Source organism: Montipora foliosa, chromosome 11 (assembly GCF_036669935.1).
Source record: "Montipora foliosa isolate CH-2021 chromosome 11, ASM3666993v2, whole genome shotgun sequence".
NCBI classification, from domain to species: domain Eukaryota; kingdom Metazoa; phylum Cnidaria; class Anthozoa; order Scleractinia; family Acroporidae; genus Montipora; species Montipora foliosa.
Genome location: NC_090879.1, coordinates 41,776,046 through 41,788,545, shown reverse-complemented (window position 1 = coordinate 41,788,545; position 12,500 = coordinate 41,776,046). Strand labels below are relative to the sequence as shown.

Genomic DNA, 12,500 nt, shown 5'->3' with positions numbered 1-12,500 from the left:
GCTTCAAGGATACTCAGTTTGTAAAAATTTGAACCCACCTTTTCCATTTGTGCAAAAGAGCCAGGAAGGTTTACCAATCTTTTGGGATGAAAACCATCATGTTCCAGACAACTAGTGGACTTTTATTACCACACACTATTACATTTACATTGACATAGCTTTTTTAGTCGAAAAATTATTTCATATGAGCAGATAATTTATGTCTAGATGTGTCAATTAATTGTCATAAGGTATTGTCACAGAGTGTCCCCTTTATACCTTTCTCTTCAACTTCAACATCATTTTTGTCCAGACATACATTGTCAAGCGATAATGTCTTGTGAGAGCCCATCTACTGTAACTCTAACTCCTGAGTGGAACACTGCTAACCCACTGTATTGCTGTATTGTAGGCATTCAGACTTGATAGGGTCATTTTGTGATGCTCATCACAGTTTGGCATGTATCACTTTTACGTTATGTACAAGTTGGCAGGTACATTTCTGGAAATACTGTAAAATAATGTTGTTATCAACACAACCATTGAGCGGCCTGTGAATATTATGCGTACCGACTGTTTCCTCTTGTTCCGGCATTTGTCAGCTTTCTGACACTTCACAGTGGCAATGACGATTCAACAAGTTATGGCCACCATTGGAAAGATACAGAATTTTTGATAATACAAAGGAGATTTTGGAAGCCTATGTGGAGCAAGTTAAACAGTTTTTCTCAGCAAACAACATCAGTAACATCCACAAAGTGTGAACCTTAATGTTGAGTGTGATCATTGGGAAGACTTTGTATGCTACTGAAGAATCTTCTCGTGCCAGAAAAACCAGATACCAAGTCTCTTACAGAGATAGTTACTACCCTACAAGAGCATTTTAGTCCTTAAAACTACTGGAAATTGTGGAAAGGTTCTGTTTTTACAAATGAAGTCTACTTGAAGAAGAAAGTATAAAAAATTTTACCCTTACATGGCCAAGTTAAAGAAGCTTGCGACACATTGCAATTTTGGCACTAACTTATAAACAAAGCACTTGAGATAGGCTGGTGTGTGGACTTAAGAAACATGCAGATTCAAGGGCGATTGCTTTTCGAAGCCAAAACGAAATACGCTAAAGCTGTTAAGATTGCTGTAGCAATGGAAACTGCCATTCACAATGCTGCCCAGTTGCAAAACAAGCTCAACCCAGTCCGCCACATTGACAAGTTAATAACAAAAAACAACAAAGCAAGTGGAAAACTAGGAGCTACCAGCCAGTGCTATCACTGCGGCAGTTATGCTCACCTAGCTCTCAATTGTACATGTAATAATGTAAGGGATAAGATTTGATTTTGCTATGGCAAAGAAGGACATACTGTATCCAGTGGGTTTGTTGTTCCAAACATCAGGGCAAACCAAGACAAGTACCAAAAACTTCTTGAGTGCCATGCTGTTGATGATGCTGATGATTATGAAGACATTAATTGTTGGCCTCCTTAGTGGTACACAGTATGGGTAAACGTCACAACAATGTCATCTGGGTAGATTTACATTCTGGAGGTAGAAGGTCTTAAAATGGAACTTGACACAGGCTCTGCCTTGTGAATGGGCCACACCCATTGTGCCAGTTCCTAAGAAAGATGGTTCTGTGAGACTTTGCAGTAATTTCAAGGTCACATTGAATCCAGAATTGACATTTTTGTAAACCTTTCTGGTGGACAGAAATTCTCTTAAGATTGCTCTCCGCCAAGCATGCCATCAATACCCATCAGGGTTTGTTCCAGTATAACCGTCTGGGTTTTGCCATCACCTATGCACCTGCAATTTGGCAACGAACCATTGAAAAGAACCATTGGGGCGAGCTTGTGGCACAAGCTGTTTCCTTGATGATATTTTCATCACTGACAAGAACAATATGAACACCTAGCTAATTTAGCAGAGGTTTTGCGCCATTTACAGAGTCATGGGTTGAGAGCTAACAAGGCTAAGTGTGAGGTTTTCAAAGAGAAGATGATATTCTGTGGTCAGGATATTGACAACCAGGGTCTCCACAAGTCACCAGAAAAGGTGGAAGCAGTTTTGGATGTGTCTCGTCCACAGAGCGTAACTGAAGTGAGATTGTTTGTGGGGCTTGTCAACTGCTTTAATAACAGATTCAAGCCCAATCTGTTAACACTGGTGTAACATTTGAAAAACCATATTAGAGAAGAACCATCCTTGGGAATGGACTGAAGAACGTGGAGCACCTTTCCACAATGGAAACGAATGATCACCTCAGAGCAAGTGTTAACACATTATGATATCCTTGTCTGCCACTGAGGCTCACTTGTGATGCATCTCCTATAGGGATTGGTGCCATATTATCACATGTGATGAATCAGTGAAGGAATAAAAAGACCCATTGCTTTTGCTTCACAAACACTCACTAAGACTGAGCAGGGGTATGCACAAATTGACAAGGAAGCTTTCAATTGGCAATATTCTGGGGGGTCAGTAAGTTACATGTTTATTTGTTTGGTCGACCTTTCACACTGTACACTGATCATCAGCCAGTTGCGTCAATTTTTCATCCTCACAAGAGCATTTCAGTTGTCACCACGGCTACATGTAGACTGCAGCATTATGCATTGTTCCTGGCTGGCTATGGTTACAAAATCAAATACAAGAACAATAGCAATTCCGATGGCCTTTCTTGCCTGCCTCTTAAAAGTGAAGAGAAAGCAGCTGAAGAAGTGGTGGACCCCATGAATGTTTTCAATTATGTTGCAGTTTGACCCATTACCACTTACAGCTGATGACATCAGAAACACAAAGAGAACCTGTCCAGTACTAGTGCTGAGTCAAGTTCTCATGATGGCCACCCGGGGATGGGTTAGCAGCCATTACCCAGCACTGGAGCCCTCCTGTTCCCTCAGAGATAAAATTTCGGTCCTTGGTGGCTGACTGATGTGTGGAATCAGAGTCAGAGTGCTCCCTAAGCTTCGGCTGAAAGTTTTTGAAGAACTTCATCAAGGACATCTGGGAGTGGTGAAGATGAAAGCCCTAGCCAGAAGCTCCATTTGGTGGCCATGAATAGACGAGGAAATCAAAGATACTGCAAGATCTTGCTTGGGTTGCCAACTAGTCCAGGGGGAGCCTAGTAAAACACTGTACATCTCTGGGAATAGCCTTCCTCGCCCTGGCAGCAAATCCTTATTGATTTTGCTGGCCCCTTCCTTGGCCATAGTCTTCTTGATTGTCGTGGTTGCCTATTCAAGATGGTTGGAAATAGAGCAAATGGACACCACTACCTCAACAAAGACCATTGAGAAGCTTCAAGACTTCTCTGCTAAATATGGTGGCCCCGTGCAACTGATGAGTGACAATGGACTGCCATTTAAATCTGGAGAATTCAAGCTTTTCCTCAAGGGAAACGGAATCAAGCCTGTGACATCAGCACCTTATCCCCTTCTGCCACTAATGGCTAGCTGAGGGCTACGTGCAGAGCTTCAAATAATTTAATCAGCACTCGACTGGACCTGTTGAAACCAGAGCTTGTCTTAAAGGTCAAGAACCACCAGGCAGAAAAAAATGCCTCTTCAAGGGATTGGACAACCAGAAAATTATCCGATGACCATAATAACTATAGGGCGACTACACTGGTACTACTAAGTAGGTAGCTGGACTCATCCAAGCATGGTACCTTGTCCTATGAAGTGAAAGTTGGACCTAATTTGGTTTGGCGCTGACACACAAACCACCTTAAGGGGGGCAGGTATTCCTGTGTGAACAGCTGCAACCCCAAAACCAACTCCCCCAACAACACCCGTGTTTTCGAACCCTTGGCCCACCAAGTTCAACCTGAGAACTATGAGGATCTTGTTTCTGAAGCCTCTGAACAAACACCTGTGTGCACCACAGAAGTGGAAATACCAACACCTACATGTAGCCCAGCAACAACTGGCTGTGCATCCTGAAAGATAATATCCACTACGTGTGCGAAGCCTTGTGAACTTTGAACTGACATTTGGACTGTGCTTAATATGTAAAGAAGCATGTTGTGTTTGAATCCCTTTGATATGTCGTACCTTAGCTATAGGGGGAGGAGTTGTAGTGTATTTGGCTAGCAGCCTGTGCTTATTGCACATAATTATGCACTACTTCCTTTTGTTCTGGTGTTCGTCAGCTTTCGGAGACTTAACAGGTGCTTTCCATTATACCTGACCATCAGGTCGCAGACCAGTGGAACTAACCAAGGAAAAATGGAACAACACATTTCATCAGAAGTCAAATTCCAACCGGACCGAAGCGTTCCATTTACGTTTCGACTGAAATTTCGGCTACATACATTGAAGTGGGACTGGAAACGATAATTTTAATAAATGTAATGGCACGTTTCCGTCAGACCAGACCAACCGGTCAGAGAGGTCCCAAAATATTCCTGTGGGACCAATCCGAAATGGACCTTTCCATTTGACTTCAGCCCGAAATTTCCGGAAATTTTGTCTTAATGGAAAACACCCAACATTATTTTATGATTAATAATTATTATTGTTTAATATTATTGTTGCATCGTTCTTAAGACTACTTTGTGATGCCATCCTGAAGACACCTCATCTCAGCTTTCATAAGGAAGCTATGTGGTGCAAGACTTTTCAGCTGCTTCTGCGGATCATTGGTGGAGTTGATTATAAGGTAAGACTTACCGGTACTAGCATATTGTAAGGTATAATTTAGTTTTTCAAAACTTGACTACCGGTAATAATAATTATTAAGTGATATTGTAACTTTGTTTGTTAAAGGAAGGCTGTTAGTGATGAAGGACGGTGCCTATAATTGTTATTGCGCATATGTTGTGCGCATCTCGAGATACTCTGGTTTCCTATCGGTGATGCTTACCAATATAGTGATATTTTTGCGTGGTTTAAAACTATCCGGAAAAAGTAGATCTTAGTAAGTACTCTTGGTACTACATTTGCTGCATAATCATAAACTGGGGAAAAAAAACCTTTAAATTAGTAGGCGCCGTCCTTTAAGCACTCACTTTCCTCAAATGAGGACAGGATTTTTACTCTGGTTGTGCTGTACATGTGCTGTATTTGTGCCTGTTGTTAACCCAGCACTGACTGAGGTTATTACTCCTCTGAGGGCCATATATTTAACAAATTATTCTTAGACTATGAATGTGCACTGGATATGAAGTGATAAATATCGCGCTGAGTTGGTTATAATCATTGTATATCCAGCAAGCCTGAGTAGAATATTATTGCTGATGCGTTCCTTGACCATAATTATTAGGTACAGCAGGTACATCTATATGAACTGATAGCCTGTGCCTGGCAAGCCAATGAAAATGCTGGAAATCTGATATCCGTAGTTCAGTTTTTAATAAAGAAGGATACACTTTGTCTAATTAATGTGCAAATGTGCATCCCTTATTAAATAAAAATCTTTTTCATCATCTTCCTCTTTTCCTTCTTCTTTTAATTATGTTTATATTATTTTTTTCCTGCAGGGTTGCCGTGACATTCTTAGCTTGGTGTTCCAAAGATTTCAGAATATTCCTTTTTCTTCTGATGCCGTGTACACTGCTCGAATAGAGGCCTGTGTAAAGGTACTTGCTGAATCTTGTTTGCTCTTATCATATCTGTATTTCAATTAAAATAGGGGGAGGGGGACCTCAAAAACTCACTTATGTCCAGAAATGCACAAATTCGCCGAATTCGCCTAAGTTTGGCCAATGGCAGAAATGGCAAAAATGGGGACAATTAAAAAAAAAACACAAGATGTAAGAAAAAAATACTTAACTTGGCACAATTTTTTTTGTTCTTTCCCATTTTGGTACATGTATCTCTTATCATGTATACAATGTATTTTGCTGAATAATGTTATTACATTTACATGCAATCAGCTAGAAGATACACACCACCAAACCTTAGGATTCTCCTCCCTCATATGCTCGATGTTAGACTTGTAAAATGAGGCCTTTCACAATTTCCTTTCATGATTGACAGCATTCCTGTGGAACTTTTACAGTATTGATTCGGTGCCGCCATCGGGAAAGGCTTTTTGTGGTTTGAGAATGAGTGATTTAAGGTGATTGGTCATCCACGGGGCATCAAATGTGTTGTTGGAACTCTCCTGATGGGCATCAGAAAGTCAAGCTCTGTGTGCAGCACTTTATTGAATATGTCAAGCATATCCTGACAACAATTTGCAGATGGAGAATAACATTGTCCAATCAATTGCACACAGGTATCTACCAAGCTCAGCTCTCCTACTTTCCCGCTTTTCATGCTTGAACACAAATCTAGATTGTTGACTACAAATTATAATTGTCTCTTACTTTGGCTTCCACAGTAGTGGTATTATGGTCAGAGAGGCCAAAGGGCGGGAATCCCTGAGGGGCATCGTAAAAGCGGTACAGGTTGGTGAGGACACGGTCTAAGATTGTGTCCAATCTGATTGAGATTTTTACTATTTGTTTGAGCTGGATGTGCCTTTCAATTGGCTTTGTGTCAAGACTATGAAAGTCTCCTGCCACAATAAGAGCACGATCAGGGAAGCATGACTCGACAAGTTGCAGCGACTGGAATAAGTGTTCTAGCATGAACTCGTTCTCAGCGGCGGACCAATGAGGATGATAGACAACAGCTACTATCAGGGAAGATAATCCTCAGGGCAGGTGTTTGGGGTGTAGCTGAACCCATAATCCCTTGTGATCGGCATAGCACGAAAGATCCTCCATTTGTTGGTATTGAATTACTGCATTAATGTAGAGACAAACACCACCATGATGATCAGATGAACGGTCCCTAGTACGTATGACTGAGTAGCCCGGAATATCAATGACTGAAATACATGTAGCTATTGAAGACTGGAGCCATGTTTGTGTTGTGCAACACGAATTCACACACTTCACTTATCTTGGGTGAAATTGACATGACATTTGTGACCATGATTTTAGGGACATAAAATGAATTACTGTGAGCGAGTTCTTCACGTGATCCCATATCCCGTGCGCCGTCCACCACAAAGTTACTAGTTTGACTGTTGTTGTCCCATGAGGTTTTCTTGGGATCCTGCTGGAATGCTAACAGAGGTGTTAGTAAGATTGAATATGTAATGACTCCCTTGAAGTGTTATGCAAAAGAGCTTCACCTTTGAGATTTCCAGTTGACCTAGTAGATATGTTGAAGATAGACAAATTGGATGGATTGAGACGGCACAAGGAGGAGAGATCAGGCTGCTGGTCTTGACTAAGCCTGTAATTGATTCCAATTCGTTTGCATTGACCTCCACGGCAACCTGTATACGTGGGTTGCACTCTTGAAATGCCATGATCAGTCAGGCATCGCCACAGGTCCAAGGAACATGGCGTTAGAATACTCAATGAAATAGATTTCCGAAAATAATGATCTAGAGTAGACCAGAGCCATAAAGATATATTTAACTGTCTATTTCCAAATATGGCAGGTGAACACGGAAGATCTTGAGGCAATAAATTAGATGTTTTATCAGAAACGGTAGCAAGTGCTGCCAGCTAGGTGCTCATGCATTCAGCTTCTCCTTTGTCCTGTAAAAGGAAATGTACTGTACAGTAGGTATAACTGGGGAATTTTACATTTGCAGTTGTGCATGAAAGTACTAAACACAAGAGAGGCTTTGTCTCTTACTACCTTTTGCATATCTTGTTATCTTTCATTTAAGAGAGGTGTCTAAACCCCCATTCCCGAGTGAAGTCAGTGAACCCACGGCTGGTATACTGAGGTCCATTGTCTGTCATCAGTACATCTGGTATACCATGTTGACGAAATTGCTCCTTGTAGAACTCTATCAGTGTAGCTGATGTGGCTGTCTTTAGTTGCCTGACTTCGATGAAGTCTGAATAACTGTCAACGAGGACCACATACTCTTTGTTGTATCGTGTAAACAGGTCTGAGGAGAGGCAGCTCCAGGGGCGGTCTGGAATCTTATGTGACTACATTGGCTGTTTCTGCTGTTTAGCTTGATACTCTGCACATATGGGACAGTTTATTATAATTGCCACCTTGATTTCACTGTTCATTGAAGGCCAGAATACAAGGTCTCTTGCCTTGCGAAGACATGATTCAATTCTGAGGTGGCTAGAGTGAATACGTGAGGCGACTTCGGAGTGCAGATCTTTAGGGATGATAGGCCTTTGGTTCTTCAACAATACACCGTTGTGTAATGTAAGTTTATCTGTAAAGTTTCAAAACTCCCTAACGTGTATGGGTACTTCCTCTCTTTGTGTAGGCCATCCTGTAAGTATTGTTGTTTTCAATGTTTGCATCACAGGGTCCTGCTCTGTGGCTTTCTGGAGCTGACTGCCAATCTTTCGCTGCTGACCTTTACTGTAGTTAGCAGACGTATTGCTTCAAGTTGGAACACTTGGATCTCAGTCTCTGGTGTTCGGACGTCTGGCACTGAAGCTCTCGAGAGGTGATCCACAATGTACAAATGTGGGTCAGGTTTGTATGTCATGTCGTTGCAATCTCGGCATCATTCTTTGCAGGCGGCATGGTGCTTCTAGAAGGAACTTCTTAAAGATTGACTGCAGCGGTTTGTGATCTGACTGCACTGTGACTTTGGCTCTTCTGGCGATGTACTGTGAAAACGTCTTGCAGCCAAAAACGATAGCTAAACATTCTTTCTCGATTTGAGCATACCTTTGCTCTGTTGGTGTTAGTGTTCGAGAAGTGAACGTGACAGGTTGTCAGTTCTGTGGTAGTGTAGCTCCGAGTCCCTTTTTGCTGGCGTCGCACTAAAGCGTAACTTCTTCATTGGCGTCATAGTACTTTAGGACTGGGTGGCTTGTTACGAGTAGTTTCACTTCATTGAACGATTTGTCGTGTTGTGGCGACCACACAAACGGTGCTTTCTTTGTGGTTAAGTCTTGTAGTGGCTGAGAAACTTGTGATAGTTTTGGCAGGAATTTGGCTAAGTAGTTAATGAGCCTAGTAGGCTCATCAGCTCTTGCTTGGACGTTGGTTTTTGCATGTTTTCGACGTCATTGATATTGTCCGGATCTGGTTTCAGGCCATCTTTGGTGATGACGTGTCCCATGAACTGTACGTCTGTTTTGTGTTAGTTCATTTTCTTGCTGTTGAGTTTCAAGTTTACTTTCCTTGCTCTGTTCAGCAAAGCTTTGACGTTTTTGTCATTGTTTCTTTCAGCTTCCTCCTGCGTATCCCCGTAGCCTATGACCAGCATGTCATTGCGTAGGGGTTCAACTCCTGGTAGATCAACAAGTTGTTCTTGTAGTCCCTTTGAAACTCGTCAGGTGCTGTGTTGAATCCGAACGGCATTCTGGGGTACCTGTAGTGACCGAAGGGCGTCCAAAATGTGGTCAATTTGCTGCTCTGTTCATCGACAGAGATCTGGTAGAACCCATCTTTGGCATCTGGGGTGGTAAATACTTTAGCATTGTTCAGCTTCAGCAGCAATTTGTCTAATGTCGGCATCTGGTACTTTGGCCTTTTAAGTGCTTGATTTAGATCTTTAGGGTCTAGGCAGATTCATATTTTCTGTGGTTTTGCGACTACAACCATACTGTTTATCCAGTCTGTTGGATCTGTTTCTTTCTTTATTATTCCTTTGTCTTCCATCTTAGCAATCTTTTCCTTGACTTCAGAGTGTAAAACGACAGGCACACGTCACGGTGCATGTTGTACTGGTGTACAATCTTGAACGTTCAGTACAAAGGTCATATTCCCTATGTGGCTTAGTCCTTCAAATTTGCAGTATTGTCCCGCAGCTGAGGAGAGGAGTTTGTGTCTCTGTGACGCTGTGTATGTTAAGTTGAATTACCGTTACAACACTAGTTATTCGGTTGTAAGGCGCACGGTTTTTGAAGAAAAACCTGTCTTTGGGTGGCAAGTTAGTGCTAAAATTGGGGTGCGCCTTAGAGCCAAGTATTTTTGCACAACAAAATCTTAAGATCAGAATTTGAGAAGAACTGTAGTCTTCCTGCTCGCTGTCCGTATCAAAATCGTTCTCCAACTCATCATCTGCTTCATCAGCTCCAGCTTCTTCTTCTTCCCACACAGCTTCATCCTTGGTGCCGGTGCAGAGCTTGAAGGCATTGGCGACTAAATCAGCGGGTATCTCTTGCCAAGCTTTGTGGCAATTATGGCTAAATCGTAGAATAGTATACACCGATTTAGGGGTACTATTATCCGATTTAACCACTACAGTTTTTGATGTTTTACGAATATACCGTCCTATTCTTCCTGTTGTACAATTGTACTTTCAGATGTTTCAGAAATCTTTGTCTGATTCTCGGATTCTTCTGATTCTACGATTTTACCTTAAGACCCTTAAGACCTTTAAGATGACCACTACAGTTTTTGATGATTTACGAATATACTGTCCTATTCTTCCTATTCTACGATTGTACTTTCAGATATTTCAGAAATCTTTGTCCGATTCTCCAATTCTTCCGATTCTACGATTTTACCTTAAGACCTTGAAGATGATTTTACCTTAAGAGTTTACGTTAAAAAGATGTTTCAGAAAGCACTTACCGATTCTCCGATTGTTCCGATTCTACGATTTTATGTTAAGATGTCACAGAAATTCGTTTCCGATTCTGCGATTCTTACAATTCTACGATTGTACCTTAAGGTTCTCCAGAAATCACTCTCCGATTCTCCGATTCTTTCGATTTTACGTTAAAATGATGTTTCATAATGCACTTTCCGATTCTCCGATTGTTCCGATTCTACGATTCTTCCGATTGTACGATTGTACCTTAAGATGTTTAAGATGATTTTACCGTAAGACTTTACGTTAAAAAGATGTTTCAAAAAGCAGAATTCACTCTCCGATTCTCCAATTCTTCCGATTCTACGATTGTGCCTTAAGATTCTCCAGAATTCACTCTCCGATTCTCTGATTCTTCCAATTCTACGATTGTACCTTAAGATTCTCCAGAATTCACTCTCCGATTCTCCGATTCTTCCGATTGTACGATTGTACCTTAAGATTCTCCAGAATTCACTCTCCGATTTCTATTAAATTCAACAGTAAACAAGTTTTATTGTAAGACTGTAAATAGAACAAATATCCTATGTTATGTTATTCAACACTAAACAAGTTTTATTGTAAGACTGTAAATAGAACAAATATCCTATGTTATTGTGCCGTTTTCTATGATAATACTTAACGACAGTTCGTTGTACCATTACAATGCTGCTTTGCAAAAACAGTAAACGCTGACATGTTTATTTACGGTGGGAGTAGTGTCACTCAGGTAAAGAAGTATCCTTAAAGGCTATTAAATGTTCAAAATCGGTATTGTCACTCAGCTTGAGGCAGTGGAGTTAAAGGAGGCATTAAATTCTTCCTGTGAAAGAGGAAGTGAATGGAGAAAGGCACACGCATCATCGCTAAGATCTTTGTACCGGCATTTAACAAACAATTTCGATTTTTTGCTGTTATGCGGATGGCTTATTTCAGGAATAGATCCTAGCCCAAGATCTTGCATCTTCTTCAAAATTTGAACAGCGGATTGCACGGGGTACTTTCCATTCACAGGCAAGCACCAGCTTTTGCGTGAAATAAAGGACAGAGATACAGACGTTTCCAGGTGTGTTATAATCTTGCAAATTTTTTCGTTTTCAACATTTCGACCTTTCTGTATGATGTCATCGGTGGAATTGAAAGCATTCCCGGTAGCTTCTTCGGACGTTGTTGGGGGTCAAAGAATGTATTTAACCTTGATAAGGTGATTCATAACAATTATTGAGCGGTCCATGCTCTCTTTTTTCAATCTCTAAAGGTAGCTGATCAGTGCTGTCGAGTTGACTTGATGCGGACTTAATGCGATGATCCGCAACGTGAAGAATTGTAGCCAAATCATGCTTTGTCCCTTGGCCTTTGAAAGAATGGCGCGCATATCGTTGTCAACCGTCGATAACTTTCTCTTATGGGGAATAGGAATAGATAGCCCACACCGTCCCAATTCAACTCTTGTCCTTTAATTCCGGAAGTATATAAGTCTTCACAGATTCTCACTAGTAGATCGAAATCACTCCAAAAAAAACTAATCCAAAAAACATCTATATAATATTTCAAAGCTCAAAGATTCTATTGTTCTGGCACACCCTAGATTAACATGATATGATTGATTGGATCAAGACCCGATGGAAATCCAATTACAGAAACTATTAAGAATTTCGCCAAACATCAACAAACCTTAATAATGAGCCTAACAATGAGTACTAAATTTAAAATGGATATATAATTGATCCTAATTCAGACACACTCCCCCATGTGCTTTCTCTGGGGAAGCACATGTAAGTCCAAGAAAAAGAATCTATAAGAAACTTGAGGAATACTATAATGACTCAAAGAACAATGACTGGCATCAGTGAACATAATTCTAGCACTGTTCTCAAAATTTATCTGCATGAACTGCATCCCGAATTCGTAGGCCCGCAGCAATTGCTGCATCTCGTCGTGGTCGGAATACTGAAGCCTCTGCAAGCAACTGCGTTGGTGACTTTGATGTCTGCATTTGGTGGTCACATGTA

General features: G+C 41.1%; 1 protein-coding gene and 1 long non-coding RNA gene across 2 annotated transcripts in view; one reads left to right on the top strand and one right to left on the bottom strand.

The window, feature by feature from the left end:
- LOC137977852 (mediator of RNA polymerase II transcription subunit 23-like) overlaps positions 1-12,500 on the top strand; it is a 100,622-nt gene that overhangs the window by 6,640 nt on the left and 81,482 nt on the right. The window contains exons 5-6 of the mRNA XM_068825199.1: positions 4,527-4,638; positions 5,459-5,557. Coding sequence (XP_068681300.1) covers positions 4,527-4,638; positions 5,459-5,557 — 211 coding nt within the window. The remainder of the gene's footprint in view (positions 1-4,526; positions 4,639-5,458; positions 5,558-12,500) is intronic.
- Positions 11,927-12,500, bottom strand: part of LOC137976519 (uncharacterized) — a 9,944-nt gene continuing 9,370 nt past the window's right edge. Inside the window, exon 2 of the long non-coding RNA XR_011117771.1 lies at positions 11,927-12,175. This is a non-coding gene — a long non-coding RNA (uncharacterized lncRNA). The remainder of the gene's footprint in view (positions 12,176-12,500) is intronic.